This window comes from Scyliorhinus canicula, chromosome 7, assembly GCF_902713615.1.
Source record: "Scyliorhinus canicula chromosome 7, sScyCan1.1, whole genome shotgun sequence".
Classification (NCBI taxonomy): Eukaryota; Metazoa; Chordata; class Chondrichthyes; order Carcharhiniformes; family Scyliorhinidae; genus Scyliorhinus; species Scyliorhinus canicula.
This window is the reverse complement of record NC_052152.1, coordinates 50,130,222-50,155,886: the sequence shown is the minus strand read 5'-3', so window position 1 is coordinate 50,155,886 and position 25,665 is coordinate 50,130,222. Positions and strand designations below refer to the sequence as shown.

General features: G+C 48.3%; 1 protein-coding gene across 2 annotated transcripts in view; it reads right to left on the bottom strand.

The window, feature by feature from the left end:
- si:rp71-68n21.9 (kelch-like protein 13) overlaps nucleotides 1-25,665 on the bottom strand; it is an 85,718-nt gene that overhangs the window by 8,347 nt on the left and 51,706 nt on the right. For both annotated transcript variants that reach the window (XM_038801978.1, XM_038801977.1), the window contains exons 2-5: nucleotides 11,148-11,292; nucleotides 10,543-10,675; nucleotides 7,750-7,946; nucleotides 978-1,773 (exon numbers count right to left, since the gene is read on the bottom strand). In XM_038801978.1, the coding sequence (XP_038657906.1) occupies nucleotides 978-1,773; nucleotides 7,750-7,946; nucleotides 10,543-10,675; nucleotides 11,148-11,237 (1,216 nt within the window). In that variant the 5' untranslated portion in view covers nucleotides 11,238-11,292. The remainder of the gene's footprint in view (nucleotides 1-977; nucleotides 1,774-7,749; nucleotides 7,947-10,542; nucleotides 10,676-11,147; nucleotides 11,293-25,665) is intronic.

Here is a 25,665-nt window from a genome sequence, read left to right as displayed (position 1 = left end):
GTTGTATTGAGGTAGATTTCCTAGTTCCTTAGCAAATTATGAAGAACTTATATCCAAAACCTTTTAACTTGTGGCTACTACTGTCCTTGTACCCAAAATGACCAGCTTAATTTTAGAACTCCTCAGAGGCCTGTGAATGAGCACAATTTAGCTGAAACGTCCATTGGTAATTAACCATCCTAGGAGTGGGCCAAATTTATGGAGGGGTCTGGTTTCTAATGTGATGTTTTTCATACTTGTGCAAAAGAACACAGAAAATTGAGTTTCATTGAATGCAATTTGAATGTAAAATTCTGTGGTCCGGTTTGCACGAATAAACTAGTGTAAGGAAATGGAAGCACAAAACCAAGATATTGGATGTGTTTCCTGGGCTAATGTACTTAGGACAGTAGAGGTTAGTTCTTGAAGCATTGTGATTGTCACTCAGTGTTTATTTTTAACACTGGATTGAACACAAGTGCTGGGGTGACCTGTAATTACCAAATTTTGATGGAAAGCCGCAATTGCACTTGCAACAACACTTTGTAAAGAAGCGTTTGCTAATTTTTTTTGTTTTAAGCAAATATTTCTCAAAGTATATAATCTATTACTGGGATTCATGTTTGAATACAGTCAATTTAAAACCATTTAGAAGGTGAGTGAATGAAGATGTGACTGCTGGACTGAAAATAAACTGGTCTAATGAAGTGAAACCTTTATAATTGTCCTTTAAAGCAGAATAGAATTGTTTACTTTTCACCTTTGATGTGTGTGGCAATATTTGGATAAAGAAGAAACCATATTCAGGGCAAATGTTTGGAGAAGTGACCCAAGGGAAGGTATATAGTCTTAATATTGCACAGTTCCAATTTACAAACTACAATATTAAGATGTGTGAGAAATTGCAGTTCTGAGATGGATTTATCTGTTCCAAAAGTCGAAATTTTACCAATTGGGCTGACTGAGCAATAAGTGGATGTAGATAGATTGCAGTTTACCTAATTCTCCAGCAACATTTCGGCCTCCAACGGCATACAGATTTCCCTTAAGCGCACTTAAATGGAAGAAAGTTCTCTTTTCATTAAGTGAGCCCATCTGTTTCCATTTGTTGTAGCGGGGGTCATATCTGTACGTTGTATCAACAGCTGTTTTCCCTTTTGTGTCATAGTTGCTCTGCCCACCAACTACAAAGAGGAAATTTCCGATCACAGCTACGCCATGCTGGTAACGTGGCACATCCATGGCAGCCAACGACTTCCACATTTGAGCGTCCTCATCAAACAAACGCAACTCCTTGCTCACCAGTAGTTGCTGGCGGAGAACACCACCCAGGGTGACCAGGTGGGTCGAATTGGAACGGATCCGAGTCCTGTCCGACTGCATGATTGGTTGCATGTAGGGCAACATCTGGTAGTTGCTAGCTTCTAGTAGAAGGTTAACACAAGTCGTATCTGTTCGCATAAACTCAACTTTCTGAACATGCTCAAGAAGCTCCTGTGGTGACATCAACGGGAAACGAATGTGCTTCATCAGTTTTGCAGCAAACTGCATGCGATGCTCCTCGTGCTGTAGCCACTGACAGGCAGCTTTAAATAACTGAAGCTCAGAGCAGTTTTTCAGGCTATCATTGCCGAGAGCAAAGGCAAGTTGGTCGTATGACAACTTAATAAATTCCCCATTGTTTAACATAGTTGAGAAGTTCTTCAGAATGCAGTCTTTGATGTAATCATCCACTGTGGTCAAGTGGTATGCGTTGGCAATACGACCAATTTCGACGCAGTTCTCGAGAGAAACCTGGAAAATGAATTCAAGGAAGGTGACTTAATAAGCATGAACTACCATCAATAGGTCAGGTCTGACATAACTCTACACTGTCCCAATGCTAGCAGTTGTGGTGATACAACCACTGTATATATGTGTGCTTGCAGTAGGGGGATGTATGGCCGTACCCGTAATACAGGTTTCTCCGGTAAGCCCCTGCTGGCTAGCTCCGCCCACAGGGAGCTTGTGTATAAATATGCGCTAGCTTCACTGAGATACTATTCTACAGCTGCTGCCGGAGGAATTGCATCTCACAGCAATAAAGCCTCTCTTGTACTTCACTCGAGTCTTTGTGTACAATTGTTAGCACCACAATTTATTGCTGTGAGATTTTCCTTACACCATGGACATCAGGATCAAACCTGACCGCCTGCAGCTGGATCCGCAGTAGCCCCACGCCAAGAAAGACTTTGTTCACTGGCTTACAGTCTTCGAGGCCTACATCTCTTCAGTGGACCCTCCCCCGACGGAGGCTCAAAAACGACAGCTTCTTTACTCAAGACTCAGCTCCGGCGTCCTTCCGCTAATTCGAGATGCGCCTGACTACGCCAGGGCCATGGAACTGCTCAAGGAAAACTACGCACAGTCGACGAACACCCTGTTTGCGAGACATCTACTCTCTACTCACGTCCAACAGCCGGCTGAGTCGATTGAGGACTTCTGGAGGGCCCTTATACCTCTAGTACGAGACTGCGACTGCCAGGCATCACGGCCATGGAACATTCAAACTTACTCATGTGGGATCCCTTTGTTACGGGTATTGCATCGGACCCCATCCGGCAACGACTGCTGGAAGGGGCCGCACTCGATCTTGCGGCTACAAAGACTCTGGCGCTATCAATGATGGCCGCCTCCCGTAGTGCGCGATCCTACCCCGCTAGCCACTCGGCCCACCCATCCTACCTCTCGTTCACCCCGCAAACGGCCCCCCAGGCCCACCCGTCCTACCCCTCGTGGACCCTGCAACCGGACCCCCCAGCAGCCGCCCCCACGCACTACGCCTGCGCTGCTCGCCACACCGCGCACCCTGGGGGTCCCCGATGCTACTTCTGTGGTCAGCAGAAGCATCCCCGCCAGCGCTGCCCGGCCCGCACAGCGACCTCCAAAGCTTGTGGCAAGAAAGGCCACTTTGCAGCGGTGTGTCAGTCCTGGACGGTTGCCGCTATCATGCCCGCATTCCCCCCTCGCCTCAGCCGATCGCACAATGGGCCCTGTGGTCAGCTGCCCCCGACCCCACGTGCGATCAGTGGGCGCCGCCATCTTTCACCGCCCCCGCCATGTGCGTTCCATGGGCGCCGCCATCTTGTCCCGCCCTCACAACATGCGCTCCATGGGCGCCGCCATTTTGTCCGCCGACATCTTCTTCCCCACAGGTACTCCAGAGGCCGCCATTTTGTCCTCCCTCGGGACGGAACCACGGGACTCGGGTCGTTGCCGCTACTTGTCGGACTCATCAGACTCCGCTGCCGATCGCCCGCTACTCGCCTCCGTTACGCTCGACCAGTCCCGTCCTCGCAACCTGGCAGCCTCTTCCACGACGGTGCTCATCAACGGCCACGTGACCTCCTGCCTCATCGACTCCAGGAGCAACGAGAGCTTCATTCACCCGGACACGGTAAGGCGCTATTCCCTTGCGGTCCACCCCGCCAACCGGCAGATCTCCCTAGCCTCCGGTTCCCACTCTGTCCCGATCCGGGGCTCCTGCCTTGTTAGACTTACTGTACAGGGCGTGGAATTCAACCGTTTCCGCCTGTACATTCTCCCCAACCTCTGCGCGTCACTCTTACTAGGCCTGGACTTTCAATGCAACCTCCAGAGCCTCACCCTCAAATTCGGCGGACCCCTACCTCCCCTCACCGTTTGCGGCCTCGCGACCCTCAAGGTCGAACCTCCCTCCCTTTTTGCCAATCTGACCGCAGATTGCAAACCCGTTGCCACCAGGAGCAGATGGTACACACCCAGGACAAGGCCTTTATCAGGTCCGAAGTCCAGCGGCTGCTTCGGGAGGGTATCATCGAGGCAAAAAACTGTCCCTGGAGAGCCCAGGTGGTAGTGGTTAAAACTGGGGAGAAACACAGGATGGCCGTGGACTACAGCCAGACCATCAACCGGTACATGCAGCTCAACGCGTACCCCCTCCCTCGCATATCTGATATGGTCAATCAGATTGCACAGTACCAGGTCCTCTCTACAATTGACCTGAAATCCGCCTACCACCAGCTCCCCATCCATAAATCGGACCGTCCCTACTCTGCCTTCGATGCGGACGGTCACCTGTACCAATTTCTTAGGGTTCCCTTCGGCGTCACAAATGGGGTATCGGTATTTCAAAGAGAAATGGACCGAATGGTTGGCCGGTACGGACTGCAGGCCACTTTTCCTTACTTAGACAATGTCACCATCTGAGGCCATGACCAGCAGGACCATGACGCCAACCGTGCTAAATTCCTCTACACTGCATCCCTCCTTAACCTCACGTATAACAAGGAGAAATGTGTGTTCCGCACAAGTCGTTTGGCCATCCTCGGCTACGTAGTCCAAAACGGACTACTGGGGCCTGATCCCGACCGCATTCGCCCCCTCATGGAGCTCCCACTCCCCCAAGGTTCTCAAACGCTGCCTGGGGTTCTTTTCTTACTACGCCCAGTGGGTCCCACAACACGCGGACAAGGCCCGCCCACTAATCCAGTCCACACATTTTCCCCTCACGGCCGAGGCACAACAGGCCTTCGCCCGTATTCGCTCTGACATAGCCAAGGCCGGGATGTACGCAGTAGATGAGACACTGCCCTTCCAAGTAGAGAGTGACGCTTCAGATGTCGCCCTTGCCGCCACTCTAAACCAGGCAGGCAGACCCATGGCATTCTTTTCCCGCACCCTCCGAGCCTCCGAAATTCGACACTCCTCTGTTGAAAAGGAGGCCCAGGCAATCGTTGAAGCGGTGCGGCACTGGAGGCATTACCTGGCCGGCAGGAGATTCACTCTCCTCACTGACCAACGGTCGGTAGCCTTCATGTACAACAATACGCAGCGGGGCAAGATCAAAAATGACAAAATCTTGCGGTGGTGAATCGAGCTCTCCACCTATAACTATGAGATCTTGTATCGCCCCGGCAAGCTCAACGAGCCCCCAGACGCCCTCTCCCGAGGTACACGTACCAGTGCACAAGTGAACCAACTCCGTGCCTTGCACGAGAGCCTTTGCCATCCGGGGGGTCACTCGTTTGTACCACCTTATCAAAGCCCGCAATCTGCCCTACTCTGTCGAGGAAGTATGGACAGTCACCAGAGACTGCCAGGTCTGTGCGGAGTGCAAGCAGCACTTCTACCGGCCAGATCGCACGCGCCTGTGAAAGCATCCCGCCCCTTTGAACGCCTCAGCGTAGATTTCAAAGGGCCCCTCCCCTCCACCGACCGCAACACCTACATCCGTAGTGTGGTCGATGAATTTTCTAGGTTCCCCTTCGCCATCCCATGCCCGGATATGACGTCTGCCACCGTCATCAAGGCCCTGGATTCCATTTTTGCTCTGTTTGGTTTCCCCAACTACATCCACAGTGACAGGGGATCCTCATTCATGAGCGATGAGCTGCGTCATTTCCTGCTCAGCAGGGGTATCGCCTCCAGCTACAACCCCCGGGGAAACGGGCAGGTAGAGAGGGAGAATGGGACGTTATGGAGGGCCGTCCAGCTGGCCCTACGGTCCAGGAACCTCCCAGCCGCTCGCTGGCAGCAGGTCCTCCCTGACGCGCTCCATTCCATTCAGTCCCTACTGTGCACCGCGACTAACAGTACACCCCATGAACGTGTTTTTGCCTTCCCTAGGAGGTCTACATCCGGGGTGTCGCTCCCGACCTGGCTCACGACTCCGGGCCCAGTCCTTCTCTGTAGGCATGTCACGCACCCCTGGTGGACAAAGTACGCCTGCTCCACGCCAACGTGGAGTTCCCCGATGGCCGTCAGGACACAGTCTCGCTCCGGGACCTGGCTCCCTCAGGTGCCGATCCCACGCCCTTTTTCCCCCCGCGCTACCATCCTTTTCCCCGGCGCCCCCATATTCGTCCCCACCGGGTCCATCCCTCGTCCCCCTGTCCATACTGGAGGACACAGGAGATTCCGGCTCACTCTCAGAGTCATCCCGCCACTGGCCAGCACCAACACCGCCAGCACCTGCACCGTCGTCGCCAACACCGCCTGTGCCGACGTCGCCACCACAGCTACGCCGATCACAACGGAATGTTCGACCACCGATTCGGCTCAACCTGTGACCTGCTAACCGGATGGACTCTTGGTTTTCTGTTGTTTGGACCCTTTGTACATAGATCACCTTTTGTATTATAGTTCCACGTCACCCCCGCTGGACTCATTTTTTTACAGGGGGTGAATGTGGTGATCCAACCACTGTATATATGTGTGCTTGCAGTAGGGGTTTGTATGGCCGTACCTGTAATACAGGTTTCTCTGGTAAGCCCCTGCTGGCTAGCTCCGCCCACAGGGAGCTTGTGTATAAATATGCGCTAGCTTCACTGAGATACTATTCTACAGCTGCCGCCGGAGGAATAGCATCTCACAGCAATAAAGCCTCTCTTGTACTTCACTCGAGTCTTTGTGTACAATTGTTAGTACCACAGCAGTCATGAGACGGGATGTTCCTACATCAAAGTACTGAAGATCAGTTGTAGATCCCATATTTCTACAGACTCATTATTACACCTTGAAATGAAATGAAATGAAAAATGAAATGAAATGAAAATCGCTTATTGTCACAAGTAGGCTTCAAATGAAGTTACTGTGAAAAGCCCTGAGTCGCCACATTCCGGCACCTGTTTGGGGAGGCTGGTACCTTTATACCTTGCATATGAATATAGTAATTACCAATCTATTGATATATAAAGGAAACAGTAAACATATATTGGTTGCTCACACAATCACTGGGAAGGGGTAGGATGAACAGTGAGCTCCGTAAGAGTTCTGTGCATCAGTACTCCAGCGTACAATGCAATTGGTAAAGTGACAACTTTATCATCTGCTGAGAAGACACTAAGGGAAGACACTTTTGGTCAATAAGGGAAATTTATCATGGTCAATCCACTAACCTGCACGTCTTTTGACTGTGGGATGAAACCACAGCACCCAGAAGAATCCGACGCAGACATGGGGAGACAGTGACCCAGCAGGGAGTCGAACCTGGGACCCTGGCGTTGTGAAGCCACAGTGCTAATCACTTGTGCTACCATGCTGCCCTTACTGTATTACATTTTCTCAAACCTGATGCCATTTCCACCCTGACATAAACAACAATCTTGTTTAGGATTGAGCAATGCTGAACGAGGGAACAGATGACAAGATTGCTAGGTTTTGCACTGGAACAAATCAGAAAGTGTGACTGAAACAAAGATGTCACGAGGATCCCACGCACTCTGTCCAACATGTTTGAGAATTGGAATAATGTACAACTTGACAGTCTGCTAGTTGGCTACAGGGCTCTACTTGTCTGATTAACTGAGGAACAATCCCAGGTTGCAAAAATGCACAGGTGCACTTCGCAAATGTATCTTTGGTGGAATCAAACTTGTATTACAAAGCTTTTAGATCAAAGATATTTTCTACATTTAATGAGTAGTTCAGCGGTGGGGTAATAAACAGCAGAGAATTTTTCTCTCCTCGAGGGCTGTGGTTTAAACCCTAGCCCCCAATAGTGAGGTTTACTGATTCTGGATTGAATCAAAATATAAAGCTCTCGAGGGAGGAGATTGGCAAAAGCAGAGATTGATCTGAAACTGAGTAGCATCCCAAATCCATAGTGAATCATGGAAGAGACTAGCATGAAACCAAAGCAAAGTGAAGCTGAAGGCAAAAAATGGAAGCACGTTTCCAATAGATATACCATTATGGCAAACAAATGAAGCAAGTATTTTACTTGGGCATTAAAAAGATAGTGAGACAAACCTGAGAAATTAAAAGCTCTTTACAGAACTCCAGGATAGGCAGCATCTGGAGGAAGCTGGCTGCCTCCAAGATGTCCTGAAGGTTGTCCATATTGAGAGACAGTTTTGATGTATAGATGAACTCTATGATATTTTTCAGTCCTATTTTGCTTACTCCATGTAGTTTGATCGACATCAGTTCCTGTTCTTTCATACCACCTAAGAACAATTGAACTCAAAATTAGATGTACAATGATTCCAAATGCACTTACTAAATTTGCTAAAGCTGCACAGAAATTCTACCTGTAAGCACTCATCTGGAACCAGCTTTGAAAAGTTAAGAAATTCACGTTACTTCACTTCACAAAGAGGCAGTAGAGAGATTGGGATAACTGGGGCTGATTGCTCCATTTCAGCAGCTAAATGCTGCCTCAAACTGAGAATTTGAGGGCGTTTTACCGTTTTCCGACGCCAAAATTGGTGCCGAACTCTCACCGATCTCAGGGACTGGTGAGGGGCTAGCAGTGGCGCCGGGTGAAACTCCCGGCTCCTGCACTGAAACCAGCAGGAGAATGGCTGGATCCCTGGCCGTGCATGTGCACGGCGACGACCTACAGCGGTCACGCCACACGACATGGCGATATCGGCGTCGGGCAACGAAGAATCCAGCCCCTGATCTTTCCTTCGAGCTAGAATAGGAAAATTGATGAACATCTTTATAAAATGGAATAATAAAAAAGAGATTAATAGAAAACAAAAAGGTAAAGGTCACAGCCTTGAAATTCTTTAGCTGTAGCAACTAGAATTAGAATTTGCAGTGTCTTCCTGTGTTGATGTTTTCAGGGTGATGGGAGAGGGTATGATTTACATGGGACAGCTGCGTACAGACACCACTGTGAGCACATATATCACGACCAGCCCACCTTCCCATGTTTTCTGAAAACTCAGGTGCCTATCCAGGGACGACTTGACAGTGCCACCACAGAATGACCATTAATCTTTGAGAGGGTGAATCTGCAAAAAAATAATTCCCAGTGTCCCCAAAAGAATTCAGATCATCTCCTGTCAAATTATAGCACTGCACTCCTGTAACCCTCAAAGAGATGTCAGCCATTGTTCACTAAATACAGTAACTTCCGGTACAAAGTAGTATCCAATGAGTTTCTTAGATTGAGATTTTTAGATTTTAGATTTTTCTTTTAAGTTCCGGAAAGAGATGAAAGTGCATGGACAATATACATTGTTCAGTATAGTCTGTGCAGTTATTTAGAAGAACAAATGTGGGTCAAACAGCTGTAAAATGAAATAGAGACTGCAAGATGAATTGGAAAAACTGGCACGAGAATGGGAGAGACAGGTAACATGTGTTGTTGTATATCGTGTTCCAGAAGGGAGGACTGCAGAATGTCAATCATCTTTATTATTGTCACAAATAGGCTTACATTAACACTGCAATGAATTTGCAGTGAAAATCAAATGAGGTAATGGGTGAAATTCTCCATTTGGGAGACTATGGGGTAAATTGTCTACCGGCAGGATTCTTCGTTCCGTTGGCAGCGCACAGATTTACCGGTGACGTCAGAAGGCTACAATGGAAAATCCCATTGGCCAGTGGCGGGAATGGAGAATCCTGCTGCCAGTGACAACGCGGCCGAGGAAGTGGAGAATTCACCCATATGCTCTCGCGTCGGAGCTGACTTGCACCTGAATCAGGAAGCGATTCCCAATCTTTAGCCATGCACCGTTATGCATGGCGAGGATTGCAAAAGATTTCTGAGGAAATCCTGCTATCCAGCCACCATTTTGAGTGGGCGGTTCGATAGCGAGGTACCCCCCACCCCCCCCACCCCTCCCAGTACTGGTGTGACCAGTTCCACCTCCCCTCACATAGACTCCCTAAATAAAAGTCACCCCCCAAGACATAAATAAATAGACTCCCCCCCGAGATCCCCTAAATAAGGAAGACCTCGCAGAAAAGTGACCCCTGTCAGGAACCTCCCCAGAAGAGAGAACCCTGTCAGGAAGCCCCCCCGTTGCAAGGTCCATCATGTCAGGGCCATGCTTGTCAAAACCTACTGTAATTCTCGCCCACGTAAATACTGGTCCAGAAGACCGGAGAATAACGTGGGCTTGGAGGATATGATTTCCAGCCCGCTGGTGTGGGCCGCAAACCGCGATCCCATCAGAAACGGATCGGCACCCGGCATCAATCCTGTTTTCCTTCACAACGCTGGATTTGCCATCTCATCAGGAGCTCCACTACCGGTGGCACGAGGTGGAGAATTTTTTCCAATGATCTTGAAGAGTAGGATATCTGCCCAAGACCTCCGCCATTTTGGACAGGGGTTTGCTTGGCAATCAAAGCCCTATTAATGATCTGTTGAGCTGCTCGCAGAAAAATACTTTTCACTGCACCTTGGTACATGTGACAATAAACAAACTCAAAATCAAAATCATGATCATTGGCCCCACTCGGGGCTCACCAAGGGACTTCCCATTGACAGTCTGTCTGAAGAGTAGCTGGTATTCCTTATACTTCTTCCTTATAGCTGAGGCAGAAATTTTTCACAAAGGTTCTCTTGATTCCTTGAGATAATTATAGTGGACAATCAGCAGAAACTGAATCAAAATGGTTTGAACAAAGTTTCTGCTGAAGATACAGTAGGCAGAGATTCAGGAAAATGCTGTCAAACGACCTTTGTTGGAAGTTGTTCAAAAAAATTGAAATAATTGATTATGTTCTTGCCAATCTTGCTTCAAGGCAAGATAATGAAGCTAGCTTTTTGGTTACCCAACTACCAAAAATTCTAATTACCTGTGAACATGGCTTTAAAATAGTCACTTGCTGATGCCATCATAGCTCTGTGCACAGGAAACCTTTCATCTCCATCTTCTGGCACTAAAGTTACATCACAGAGTAAACCATTATTTCTCAAGTTGTTAAATCCCTGAAAAAGGGGAAGATAAGAACACAGCGATTAGAATTTAACAAATGGAAAACAAGAGTGAACCACATCAGAGGTAAAAATAAAAAAGGCAGAAATCTGCATCTGAAGTTGAACAAACTTTTATGAAGATTAACAAGCCACCGATTTTAACTTTCAGACATTGCGAACATGAGGACGATCGAAGAATGCTTCAGTTACTTTTGGAGAAAAACAAAACGAAACATGCATCAATATTGATATTCAAATACCTTCTCAATATAAAACAAGTGTACAAATAGAACATTCAGACCAGTTTAGCAAGGAAAACGCAATCACTGCCATCTGCCAGTAAAGGAATGTTGCTGAGCAAGAGAAAATTGGCTTCTCAAACTCTGCTGGGTATTACCTTAACTGAAAGGATTTATTTTAGTCACACAAATACAGAGCAACTGCATTGCATGTATGACAGTAGTAATAAGATTTTTGAACGTACCTGCAGCACAGCTGAGCTGTGGGTCTCACTGTTGAAGGCTTGAGAGCTTGCAACAGAAGCAGAAATCTGGCAATTCTTCGACACTCCCATCCTACGGCAAGCCAAAGACACTTTCAGAGGAAACGTGTCCTCTTCCAGCAGTGAACTGAAAGACAGGGCAAGACAGACAAATGTTTAGATAGGTAATAAATGATAGTTCCTACTCTGCCATCGGCAAAACCTGTTCCTCCAAGATTCCTGAGGAGAAAATATTAAGTCTGCTGGTTTTTTAATTAGAACATGCAATTGCAAATATGTCACGAAACATCATTATTATATCCAAAATTATCAGTAACTGGGAAAACCGAATTCTGAAGAAGAGGCATATTAGACTCTAAGTAAACAGCCGAGTTCTCTCGTCTGGGACTAAGTCCTGTGGCAGACCGACCATTGCAGGAAGAGGATCTGCAGATGTTATAAGAGCTACTGAGTGTTTCCAGCACTTTCTGTTTTTATTTCAGATTTCCAGCATCTGCGATCTTTTGCTTTTATTATTCACAGGAATATTATAGATCATTGCACATTCACCTTCCTCCTGCTTGCCTCTCCATCCCTCCAGGGCATCATAGAACCATAAACATTTTAGAGGAGTAGGGAAATAGTTAAAATCCAAGTTTTAAAAATCTTGCAACTGCACTTGAAATACAAGCTGCATTGTTCTAAGTAAGTCAAGGTCATCTTGGCGGTGAAACCTTAAACCGGCCTCTCAGCTAGACTTTAACCGAAATTGGATTGATTGCTACACACCGTTGGCTCAACCACTGAATAATCCTTTGAAGGAAAAATCCAAAGAAGCCATTGTCCTCACGGAAGAAGAACTAGAGGCCTTTGCGAATCTAATAAAAAGGCCTTGGGCGGGATTCTCCATTGCCCAAAGCCAAAATCGAGAACGACAATCAGGTGGAGAATGGCTCCCGATGCCGAAATCGGGGCAGGCGCCGGTTTGACGCTGGTTCGCGATTCTACGACCCCTCCAAATTGGCAGCAATGGGAGGTGCACCACATGCAGTCACAACTCTGTCGGAGCGCCATCAGTCGGCCCACCTGCAACGCTCCGCCTCTGATGGGCCGAGTTTCCGATGGCATGGGCCATATTTGGTCCCAGCGGTCGGGAGCCTGGCGTGCCGGCTGCGGACAGTGTCCATCACCGCCCCACTCAGCCCAGATCTGTGCCGCTGGCTGCGGGGGCTTCTGCTATGGCTGGGGGAAATGGTGGGGAGTGGCCAGGAGGTGGGCTGTGGCATTGGGGTGGGCGGGTACGTGGTCCAGCATGGCCGGCGCCATGTTTTCATAGAATTTACAGTGCAGAAGGAGGCCATTTGGCCCATCGAGTCTGTACCGGCTCCTGGAAAGAGCACCCCACCCAATCCCCATAACCCAGTAACCCCACTCAACATTAAGGGCAATTTTGAACACTAAGGACAATTTAGCATGGCCAATCCACCTAACCTGCACATCTTTGGACTGTGGGAGGAAACCGGAGCACCCGGAGGAAACCCACGCACACACGGGGAGGACGTGCAGACTCCGCACAGACAGTGACCCAGCCGGGAATCGAACCTGGGACCCTGGAGCTGTGAAGCGATTGTGCTATCCACAATGCTACCATGCTGCCTTCTGGTGTGACCAGTATGCATGTGGGGGGTGTAGGCATGCGCGGCTGCAGCTTGTCAGCCTTGCACAAGTGCGGTCCGGGACCCGGTGATTCTCGGGCCATTATCCACACATTCTGCGGGTGTTTCACGTGGCGCCGGTGCTAGCCCCTCACCGGTACCGGAATCGGTGAGGGTTTAGCACCAATTTTCCCATCATGAAACACCACGGATTCTCCATTGATGCCGGCACTTAGCCTCAGAATCCAGCCCCTTGTGTTCGACACTGGCTCTCGGAATCCCCGGTAATGGAAGGCCATTTACCTTGTTTTTCTATGAGAAAGAAGGATACATGACAAAATACTGGCACAAGAACATTGAGATCAACAGGTACCCATTGGACACAGTAGCCCTCGGATGTGGAAGTTGCCTGGGAGCAATGGAAGCCATGTGTCTGGCTGTAATGGCTACTGCAGGTCTAGTCCTAGACCAGACGTTAACTGACAAGTGCCCCCACGCCGTACACATTTTATTGTCTATGAACAGAGTATCACAGGTGACTGCAGCCAGATGGACAAATTGGACAGCAGTCCTGGAAGCCCCCAATCACTACATTGCCCAAGCTAGCCCGGTGAATCCATCATCTGTGCACCCGCTTCCCAAGGACCAAGAGGGGGGAGGAGAAGGGCATGACTGTGTGGAGATCCTGAATGAAATGGAGGAATTGAGGTTGGCAGCAGTAGAACCATTGCACAACCAAGACCTGATCCTATTTACAGACGGCTCCTCCGTTTTTGACAATGGCATCTGAAAAGAGGATGGGCGGTCACAAGCCTACACGAGATTGTGGCAAAGGGTTGTCTGCCCTCAGGGACGTCAGCACAATAGGCTGAGTTACGGACCCTGAAGGAGGCATGCCAGATAGCAAAAGGAGACAGCTAACACCTATCCAAAATTGAAAGGAGGTACGAGACTTACTAGAGGCCATACAACTACCATGTGAAGTGTCCATTTTGAAGTGTAGGGCACATACAAAGGAAAATACCACAGAAGCACCATGAAATGCCCTAGCCGACAAGGTAGCTAAAGAGGCCGCCTCACAATGTGCTCCTTCAGAGAAACCAGCACTAACATGCAGACTGGGAGCAATCAGTCTAACTCGAGACCTGTAGACAGTGCAGGGCGACTACTCTCAAGAGGAAAAGTGGACATGGATTGAAGCAAGAATGAAGCTAGATGATGAAGGCATCTGGAGACAAAGAGACACCGACAAATCAGCCGCGCCACAAGCACTGATGCCATTTTAGCCCAACAGATCCATTCGTGGGGGCACCTGGCCCCGCAGCAGATGGCAGCACTGTTCCAGAAAAGCTGGTGGGGTCGGAGATTCAAGAAACAGGCCCAGTTGGTAGCAGACCACTGTGTGATCTGCCAGAAGAACAATCCTGGACCTATCATGGTTATGCCCCAATTGAGGTCCCCTGCCCCAGCGGGACTATTCCAGCATTTACAGGTCGTCGATATCGCCCTTCCTCCATCTCACGGATATGCCGAAGTTCTCGTGGTATTTGACAAGTTCTCAAAGTGGATGGAAGCCGTTCCAACTATAAAGGCCACAGCCAATCACATGGCCAAGGTCCTGTGTAAGGATTACATTCCCCGGTGGAGAGTCTCGACCAGCATCGTCTCTGACCAAGGAACTCAATTTACGGGTGCTATCTGCAAAGAAGTCTATAGACTACTAAACATTACCTGGGACTTACATTGTCCTTATCACCCACAAAGTTGAGAGATTGTACTGTTAACTGAGAGAAATATCCCTTTAGCAAATGTTATAAAATCTTACTTTTTTGTACAACTGAAGAATATATTCAGCAGTTAACTCTCTAAGTGAGACATTAATCTGGCGTTGTCAACTTTCAGATTTGCTGCATTGACTATTTAAAAGAACAAATTGGAGAATACAAGAAAGATTCTGAGGTGAAACACCAGAAGCTTTGTTAGATTCATTTAAAGATCACTGTTGGTCACTCCAGTCCAACTATCAACCAGCTCATCTGAGCAAGAAAGATAAATTGTCCTTTAATTCTGCTGGCAAATTAGATAGATTTCACTTCCAATGGGTAGAAAACTGGCAGGAGCAGATCAGCTACCCATTACGTGCCTGGATCAGTGCCCATTCCATAATTGGATCAGATCTATTACATACTGAGGTCAGCTGCCAATTATATGCCTGGATGCAAGCCTGTTACATACCCAGACAGCTCTGTTACATATGCAGATCAGTGCCAGCTACATACCTGGATCAGTGCCCATTACGTACCTGTATCAGCTTTATTACATATCCAGATCCATGTGCAGTAAATGCACAAATTAGTGTCTACTACACACCCAGATCAGAACCCCTTGCATATCCGTAAAGTGCATGTTAAAAATCCGGATCCACTCTGTTATGTATGTGGGTCCATGCTCACTATGCACACCTGGAGCATCAGATCAGTGCCAGTAATATGCCCAGATCAGCTCTCTTTTATGTTATACATGTGAATATTGTGCCAATTACACACCCAAGAAAAGCTCCCCATCACCTACTGGGATCAGTACCTTTTACATACCCATAGTAGCTTCCCATTACATAACTGGATCAGGGCCTATGACATACCCAGTTCGGTAGTCATTGTACGACTGGACCCTGCCAAGAAAGCATAAAAGATCCCATGGCTTTCTTAAAAGAAGTACAAGAGTTTTCTCCCAGTGTTCTGTCCTGCATTCAGCCTTCAAACAAATCACTAAAGCCCGTTATTTGGCCATTAACTTCATTGCTGTGGAACCTTCCCCTGTGCAATTTAGCCATTGTAATTCCTGCAATACAGCAGTGTGAACAATTCAAAAGTACTTCACTGGCTGTGAAGAACTTTGGGATCTCCCGAGGTTGCAAAAAGGTGCGACATACACGCAAGTTCTTTCTTCTTTTAATCTAAGCTTTCCAGCAATGCGGCAGATACTTTCCAACAGAAGGAATGATCTTCTTGGGTATGTCTATAACCCTTAGAACAGCTTGATCAAAATGGTGTTGCCAGAGGTCCCTCCTCCATGGTTCACCCCACACCCACCCCTACCTTTTGGACACCCCTGAGGATTGTCAAGGGTAATGATGGATGTAAAAAAAAAAAATCAAAACAAAGTGATTTGTTCCCTCATCATAAAACGATCAAACCTAATAGTATGCAAAATTATCTCCAAACAAAAAGTTTGTTATCAAGTAATCTCTGAAGAGGAAAATTCTATTGCGCACATGTTAAAACCATTTTGCCAGCAGTTATACCTCAGGCGTAACAGCAGAAATGATATACTTAAGCCACTTTATCCATCAGGTTTACGGTGGCCTGTTGACACAGTGGTTAGCACTGCTGCCTCACAGCTCCAGCCCCCTTCTGCACTGTAGGGATTCTATAATTCTCAGTTGACTTATTGATTTGCCGAACAGAAGAAGGAGGAAATATATCACTGTTCTTTCACTGTCACTGGATCAAAACCCTGGAACTCCCTCCCTAACTGCACTGTGGGTGTTCCTACACCACAATGACTGCAGCAGTTTAAAAAGCAGCTCACCACCACCCTCTCAAGGGCAATTAGGTGTGGGCAATAAATATTGATCGAGCCAGTGACGCCCACGTTGCTTGAAAGAATAAATAATTTTAAAAACACAACTAGAAAATATATTATTGGAGGAGAGCTTTCCTTTGTTCAGTCAACATAACAAAATTGTTTTCCTAAGTGGGTTCACGATTTTGTCATGCACAGAGGATCTGTTTAAAAATTAACTGTTGTTTGAAAGAAGAGCAAACATCAGGGCCGGGATTTTCCGAGCCTCCACGCTGCAATCTCGCTCGGCGCAAGGGCGGAGATTGGGGCGTCAGACCTGCGATCGGGTCCGACGCCTTCCCGCGATTCTCCGGTGACCGATGAATCGCGGACAGTCACGCGCGCGCGGTCAACGCAGCGCCTGTCGGTGGCTGTTGAAAGAGGCCCCGCCAGTGTGATTCACGCATGATGCCACCCGACAGCAGCTCGGAGTCGCGGTGCAGTGGCCACCTTGGAGGAGGGGGCGGGGGGATCCATTACCGGGGTGGGGGTGGGGGTGGGTGTGGTCTTCAGGGCAGCCAGGATCGCGATCGGAGGCCACCGAGTGGTATGCACATGATCTTGGAGGGGGGGGGGGAAATATTTGTTCGGGGCCAGCCTGCTGTATGGGTTCGCCATGCACGCGCTGACCTGTGGCCGGATGTGCAGGGCCCCGTATCGGCAGCCGGAGCTGCATGGAGCACTGCTAGCCATGCTAGCTCCCTTCAAAACGGAGAATCACTCCAGACTTTCCAGAAAAAAGTCCGGAGGGCAGCGCGGTGGCACAGTGGTTAGCACTGCTGCCTACGGCGCTGAGGACCCAGCTTCGAATCCCGGCCCTGGGTCACTGTCTGTGTGGAGTTTGCACATTGTCCCCGTGTCTGCGTGGGTTTCGTCCCCACAACCCAAAGATGTGCAGGATAGGTAAAATGTCCGGAATGATTCACGCCCATTTTCTCGCGGACATAGCCCCATTATCGGAGAATCCCGCCCCAGCTTCTTTTCAGCTAATTTCACCTTAGGTGGGATTCTCCGCGCCCCCCCCCCCCCCCCGGGCTGGGCCAGAGAATCCCTGGGGGGTGGCGTGAATCCCGCTCCGCCGCCGGCTGCCGTATTCTCCATCGCCGTTTTTCGGGCGGGGGCGGGATTCCCGCCACGCCGGTCGGAGGCTGTTGGCAGCGCTCCCCCGGTGACTCTCCGGGCCCCGATGGGCTGAGCGGCCGTCCATTTTTGTCCAGTCGTGAAGGCCGGCGTGAATTACTCACCTCATGCACGGGGGGACCTGGCAGGTAAGTCGGCGGGGGCAGTCCTTGGGGGGGCGCGGGGGTATCTGACCCCGGGGGGGGACCCCACGGTGGCCTGGCCTGTGATCGGGGCCCACCGATTGGCGGGTGAGCTTGTCCCGTGGGGGCATTTCTTCCTTCTGCGACAGCCCCTCTAGGGCTCCGCCATGACCGGCGTGGAGAAGAGAACACCCCCACGCATGCGTCAAAATATGCCGGCCAGTTCCGCGCATGCGCGAGATCACGCCGGCCTTTCGGCGCATTCACAAATTTGAGCTGTCCCTTCGGCGCCAGCTGGAGCGCCGCCAACCCCTCCGGTGTCCACCTAACCCCTGAAAATGGAGAATTCCGCACTTTTGGGGGCTGTTGACGCCAGAGTGGTTGGCGCCGGTTTCCCTGCTGGCGTGGGGACTTAATCCCCAGAAGGGAAAATCCCGGCAGTTCCTGGGTCTCAACATGCCACACACCAAACCTGGCCAAGAAGGAGAATAAAATGCCCAGTATTCACATATCTGCCAAAGCAGCCTTGAAATCTTCAGAAGGGTACAAAGGGGGGGGACACAATAGCACAATGGTTAGCACAGTTGTTTCACAGCTCCAGGGTCCCAGGTTCGATTCCTGGCTTGGGTGACTCGAGGGGCCAAAATGGCTTCCTTCTGCCCTCTAAATTCTATGAAAGAGACGTTCAGATAATTGGCATTCTAATTGTTCTTGTGTCTGCTTTATAACCTGCCTCAACCTGTCACACAACACATAGCTGAGAGTGCTGATTTCTGGTATAAATGTGCACCGAGCAGCTCCATATGATGTGTTCCAAGGCTCTGATCTATTAAGGCATCACATACCTCTTTCAACACTACTGGATTCTGAGATTACAGAATGGCAGAATATGCTCGATCAGCAGTTTTGCGTTTAAATTGAGCAGTACGAGATTAATAACAGACTCGCTAATATATTCTCATAAAATTCCTGTTACAAATTTACCCATTTCAAGCAAGTAAGTTGATCCTTTCATTAACGTAGTATATAAATGAGTATTTCAACAAGGTCTCACATAGCAGATGGCTATGTAAAGTTAAAGCACATGGGATTGCAGGTAGTGTCTTGAGATGGTACAAAGCTGGTAGCTAACAGGAAGCAAAAAGTTAGAATAAATGTTTTTTTTTCCAATTGGCAGGCAGTGACTCGTGGGATACCGCAGGGATCTGTGCTAGGACCCCAACTGTTCATATTACATATTAATGATTTGGACGCGGGAACTAAATGTATTATCTCCAAATTTGCAGATGATACAAAGTTGCATGGGAGAGTGAACTGTGAGGAGGACGCAGAAATGCTTCAGCGGGATTTGGACAGGCTGAGTGAATGGGCATATGCATGGCAGATAAAGTGAGGTTATCCGTTTTGGAAGCAAAAATAGGAAGGCAGATTATGATTGAATAGGTGTAAATTGGGAGAGGTGGATACTCAGTGAAACCTTGGTGTCCTCGTGCATCAGTCACTGAAAGTAAGTGTGCAGGTGCAGCAGGCTGTAAAGAAGGCAAATGATATGTTGGCCTTCTTAGCGAGAGGATTTGAGTATAGGAATAGGAATGTTTTACTGCAATTGTATATGGCATTGGTGATGCCACACCTCGAGTATTGTGTGTAGTTCTGGTGTCCTTATCTGAGGAAGGATGTTCTTGCGATGGAGTTATCTGAAAAGTGCAGCGAATGTTTACAATTCTAATTCCTGGGATGGTGGGACTGTCATATGAAGAGAGCCTGAGTTGATTCAGATTATATTCATTGGAATTGGAGTATAGAAGAGTGAGAGGGGATCTCATAGAAACTTATAAAATTCTAACAGGATTAGACAAGGTAAATTCAGAAAGGATAGTCCTGATGGTGGGAGAGCCCAGAACTAGGGGTCAAGATTGAGGATAAGGGGTAAACCTTTTAGGACTGAGGTGAGGAGAAATTTCTTCACCCAGAGAGTGGTGAATCTGCGGAATTCACTACCATATAAAGTAGGTGAGGCCAAAACATTGTGTAATTTCAAAAAATAATTAGATATAGCTCTTGGGGTTAAAGGGATATGGGGGGGAAGGCTGAATCAGGGTATTGAATTTGATGATCAGCCATGATCATAATGAATGGCAGGGCAAACTCGAAGGGCTTAATGGCCTTCTCCTGCTTATACAAATATGCAAGGTGTTTATCACCAGTTCTGCACAGGGCAATTAAAGAAATATCAGTAACAACCCTTTGTTCTGGAATTTCTCAGAGATTTAGAATTGCTTTTCGAAATGTAAAGGAGTAACACAAGGGTTAATATTTCAAACCTTCAATAATTTGGTAGATAAGTGAAATAGCTGAAGCAATGATTATATTACACAGAACGTGACTAGCATGGCTTGTGGTCCAAATAAAATGTGCAACCTGAGCTAATATACATTTGCTTATATTGGAATTAATATATTGGGCGCAGATAGAAAATAATCTATTAATTTTAATTACCTGATTGTCACTAACATAGGATGCAATTACAGGTATTTCTATACCAGCAATATATATTAGAATGTGAGTGCTATTGATTCCTTTGGATGAATGTATCTCTTATGCAAAGAGAATTCAAATTAAGGCATGCGAACCCAAGGGCAGTCGAATGGTCACTACCTATAGTTAAACCAGTTGTGAACCACAGGCAGGTTACTGAGTTGGCAGATCCTGCTGCAAGTATTTCAGCCCATAATTATCTGGTTCCCCAGCATCACACTTAGGGAGAAACCCAATGATGTGCTGGTGAATCCCTCTAAGACGTTCCCGTGTAAGGGTTTACCCAGCAATTGCCCAGAAGAGCTAACTTCCTCCGAACAACTGGGCTGGGCTGGGAACCATTCGACAAGAGCGATTTAAATCGCGAACTTTGGATATTTCTGCAAAAAATCACTTCTAAATCCAGAGTAACTGTTTAATAATAATAATATCAATAATAATAATCTTTATTGTCACAAGTAGGCTTACATCAACACTGCAATGAAGTTACTGTGAAAAGCCCCCTAGTTGCCAAATTCTGGCGCCTGCTCGGACACACTGAGGAGAATTCAGAATGTCCAAATTAGCTAACAGCACATCTTTCGGGACTTGTGGATGGAAACCAGAGCACCCGTAGGAAACCCGCGCAGACACAGGGAGAACGTGCAGACTTCGCACAGTGACCCAAGCTGGGAATCAAACCTGGGACTATGGTGCTGTGAAGCAACAGTGCTAACCACTTTGCTACCATGCCGCCCACAGCCCAGGCAATGCACCCAGGCCCAGCATTGCACAGGACACCCTGCATGCATACAACCCCTCAGGGAACCAATCATACCATCCTCACTCCTGACCCGACACCTGCCCCTCCCCGGACCCAGCCACTCCCCGACCCCCATCCCCGCCTCCTGACCTGGTCTGACCCGATTCCTCCCACCACCATCTCTCAGGTCCAACTTGACCCCTCCCCCCACTCTCTGTGACACCCTGCTCCCCCTCTCCAGACGGGCCAGACCCCCGGCCCGGTCCTACCCACCCCCTTAGTCGGTCCTGAATTCCAACGCGTCCGTTATCGGACTCACTTACCTTTTAATTGTGACTTTAACATCTCCTGTATGGCAGCAAGTGCCGTAAAAAGGGGACGTATCTTACCTCTCTGTGCCCCGTTACTCCACAGTGATGCTGCCAGGGGCATGCTTTACTGCTCCTGTATCACCCAGCCTGAGTGAGGAAGGTTGGATGAGGCAGGGGACAGGATTCTCCGCACCCCGATGCCAAAATCGCGACCGGCACCAGGGCGAAGAATCCATTTTCCTGCATGGAATCGGGTCCAGCGCCGGTTCCCCGACTCTGCGTGCCCCGAAAAGCAGCGTACTCGGAGAGTGCTCCGCGCAGACTTGGACCTACCTGGGGCCGTTGCTGATTGCTCGTCCTGCCCCCGACAGCCAAAGTCCCGATGGCGTGGATCTAATGTGGTCCTGCTGGTCGGGAAACTAGCGTGGTGGCTGCGGACTCAGTCCATGGCCTCCTTGGTTGGGGGCAGGCCAATCGGAGGGAGTGGGGGGGCCTTATACGCAGCCGGGAAATGTTTGTGCGGGCGGCCAGAGTTGGGCGCGCAGCCGATCGAGGGGGTCTATATTCAGGGTTCAGCTCCGCGGTCTGAAGCCGCCATGGAGCACAGCGTAACCGTTGGAGGCCGCCACCGTGTGCATGCGCGGCCTCCGTCCAGAGGTGCGGGGGCCCGTATAAGTGGCAAAAGCTGCCAGATTTATGCCGGGTCCCTGCTAGCCCCCTCCAAGGTTAGGAATATGTGGCCCTTTCACGCCTGTTTTTCTGGCGTGAAAGTCCACAGTTTTGACGCTGGCGTGGGGGACATAGTTCCAATCAGAGAGAATCCAGCCCAGGGGCTTTGGTAACCGAGAGAAGATAAGTCCGTGGAGAATGGCAATCCGCCTAAGATTGCCACTCTGAGGAAGTTACGGGCCATTGTTACACTCAGGAACATCATGGCTCAGAGTCTAGAAAATCAGAAACCACTTGTGACCAACTTCATTGATTTCAAGAAGGTTTTCAATCACACCCACTGGCAATCACTCTGGTACATCAGAAGACAGTACAGCTTCTCCTCATGGTATATTAACCTCTTCAAAGTCTTATATCACAACGCTAGCTGCTGCACCAAGAACAACACGGGCACCACCGACTCCTTCAACATCATCACAGGAATATGGCAAGGGTATTGATTTCATCATGAGGAAGGTGATGGTGGATGCAGACTTTGGCAACTCCACCAGTTGATGGAGCTGGATTTTGAAGATTTACTGACTGAAGAATTGGGTGTGCTCCAAGACATGATCAGCAGTTTTGAGAGTGGTGACTGTTTGGCAATAAGGTCCATCCATCAACATCGGGCAACAGGGCATCAAGGGCATTGACCATTACTCTATCTAGAAAGCAACATCACCAGGGAGATGATGTAGAGATTAATGTCCACACAAGAATTGGCAAAACAGCCTTGATCTTCCAGTGCTCCACACAGTTTGGGCATTCAACACAATCAATACGGCCATGAAGCTGCAACTCTCCATGTCCATAGTAGAAACAACTGCAATCTATATCAGTGAGATATGGAAACGAAGAGCTAAGGTGTCATGTAAGTTGAACCTCTTTCACCAGTGCTGCCAACAAAAGATTCTGCGCATCAATTGAAGAGACAACATCAGAAATGAAGTAGTACTACAGATAATTGGTCATATGTCACTGCAGGACATTTTGAAAGAGAGACCACTGATACTGGCAGGACAGATAATGATAATAATCTTTATTGTCACAAGTAGGCTTACATTAACACTCCACTGGAGTTACTGTAAAAAGCCCGTAGTCACCAAATTCCGGTGCATGTTCGAGTACACGGAGGGAAAATTCAGAATGTCCAATTTACTTAACAAACAGGTCTTTCAGGATTTGTGGGAGGAAACCGGAGCACCCGGAGGAAACCGACGCAGATACAGGGAGAACGTGCAGACTCCACACAGACAGTGACCCAAGCCGGGAATCGAACCTGGGACCCAGGCGCTGTGAAGCAACAGTGCTAACCACTGAGCTACTGGAGATCTGTCACCCCCTGGATGTAGGGCCGACCAGAATGGGAATAGAATGGGCATCACAAGATGGCAAAGGAAGAAGGAGTCAGCCAAAAAAACATCTGGAAAAGTGAATTTAAGGAGGACCATCGAAAGTAGGACACCACGAGATCCAAGCGAAAGAGGTTGCCGTGGACCATAGTCAGTGACAGAGTCTAGCTGCCCATTGGCCCGCACAGCGGAGCTAAGATTAAGAATCACCTTGATGATGAACAAGCTGCATATTTCCCTTATTTTATGTAACACATTTCAGCATGCTGCCTGGTAAATAAAGTGTTTGCAAAAATATTTTAATCACCTGGCATATTAAATTCATTATTGTTATTAATTCCTGTCCAGCTGGTCATCATTAGAACTATTTATTTAAAAATCGCCACTGCCCTCCAAGAGTATAATTGAACAAACAGTTCTTACATTCACTGAAAAAGCAGCCTACACACATTCCTGCCCAACTAATTAAATAAAAAGCTTGGCCTGGTGCCAAACTATAGACGGCATGTTTGTGGTGGCAACATTTTTTTTTGTTTCTCAAATTATTTCCCACCTATGCCGTTCCCTGGTGCTGATCAAACATGGCCCAATTATATCATAGTACTGAACTGCTTTATCATCTGGAATCACTACAGATTCTATTCATTATTCGTACAGAACATTTCTTTGATAATAACTTTCCTAAAAAAAGAAAACTGCTTGTTGCTGGGGCCACAATATTGCACCTGGAAATTGTGAATGGGGAACATTAGATCATTTAGAATAAATTTGCAGTAATAAGCTATGAAAAAATCATACGCACTCAAAACAACAACTCCGCTTTTCCCTCCACAGATGCTGCCAGACCTGCTGAGTTTTCCCAGCAGTTTTGTTTTTTATTTAATAAGCTAATTTATGCATTAAAAAACAATAGCATAATTTTGGGACCTTACAGGCAAACTTTGCTGTATTTGATCCTTTACCCGAGACCCACGCTCTGTCACCAACTATAACAAAGTTTGCTGATATGCAAACATTCTGTTTTATTTTATAATAGACAGTGAGGACTAACAAATACTTTAAAAATTGAAGAACTCTTTCTGCATCCATAATAACTAGGCGTGAAACTATTGTCCTCTGTTGTTAAACTGACATACTTGTTGTGGCATCTTGTTTAAATTTTGTTTTGATTACTTAAATTGCATTGTAGCTGATGCGTATTCAATGCAGGCTTGAAAGGTGTATGGAACAATCTGTGTCAGGGCTGCATATATCCTTTTCATCAGCATTTTTGTGTCTAGATTTTACACAGCAGAGCAGAAGAAACACTGTTGTGTTGGAACACAGCTCTCCAACTCACTATGCACAAAATCAGCTACGTTTTACAAATCTCTGGATTTGATGTTAACTATTCCCACCCGGTGGGAAGTCAATGAAGATGGAAAATCAAGTGGGGTGTAAAACGAAGAGTTCTTGCCACTGCTACCTGAGAGGAGTAGTTAAAATCTGATGCATGAATAGTAGGTGAATTATGAACAGTTAAGGAGGAGCCAGGTAAACACATGAGGGGATGGGCACAGAAGGCTATGGGCGCGATTCTCCGCACTCCCGACGGTGCGGAGAATAGCGTGGCTCGTAAAATTTTACGGTCACACTGTTCCGACGCCCTCCCGCTATTCTCCCCCCCCCCCCCCACGCCCGACTCCCGATACGAATCGCTGCCGCCGTTTTTTTACGGCCGGCAGCGATTCTCAGCTGATGGATGGGCCGAGTTCCCAGCCCTTTATGGCTGTTTTTACGAACGGCAAACACACCTGGTCTGGCCGTTCGTAAAAACGGCCGTAAACTCTCGATTTTTAAAACCATGGCACCGATTGGCACGGCAGTACCACGGCCGTGCCAAGGGTGCCATGGGCCCGCGATCGGTGGGCACCGATCGCGGGCAGCGGGCCCGATGCCCGTGCACTCTTTGTCCTTCCGCCGCCCCACAGTATCCATTCGCGGGGCGGCTGAGGGGCATCCCGGCCCGCGCATGCGCGGGTTTCGCGCAAATGCGTGATGACGTCATCCGCGCATGCGCGGGTTGGAGTCTTCCAATCCGCGCATGCGCGGCTGACGTCATATGACGCGTCAGCTGGCGCTAACTCTGGCAAGCGGGCTTAACGAAATTCGTTAAGCCTGCGATGCCGGAGTTTACGGCGTCGGCATGCTAGCCCCGACCGGGGACCAGAATCGGTTCCCGGTCGGGAAGGGGGGGGCTGGTGTCAAACCTGCCCGGATTTTACGCCAGCCTTACGATTTCTCCCCATATGGGAGACTCGCGCCCTAAGTTTATAGGGTTAGATCAAGA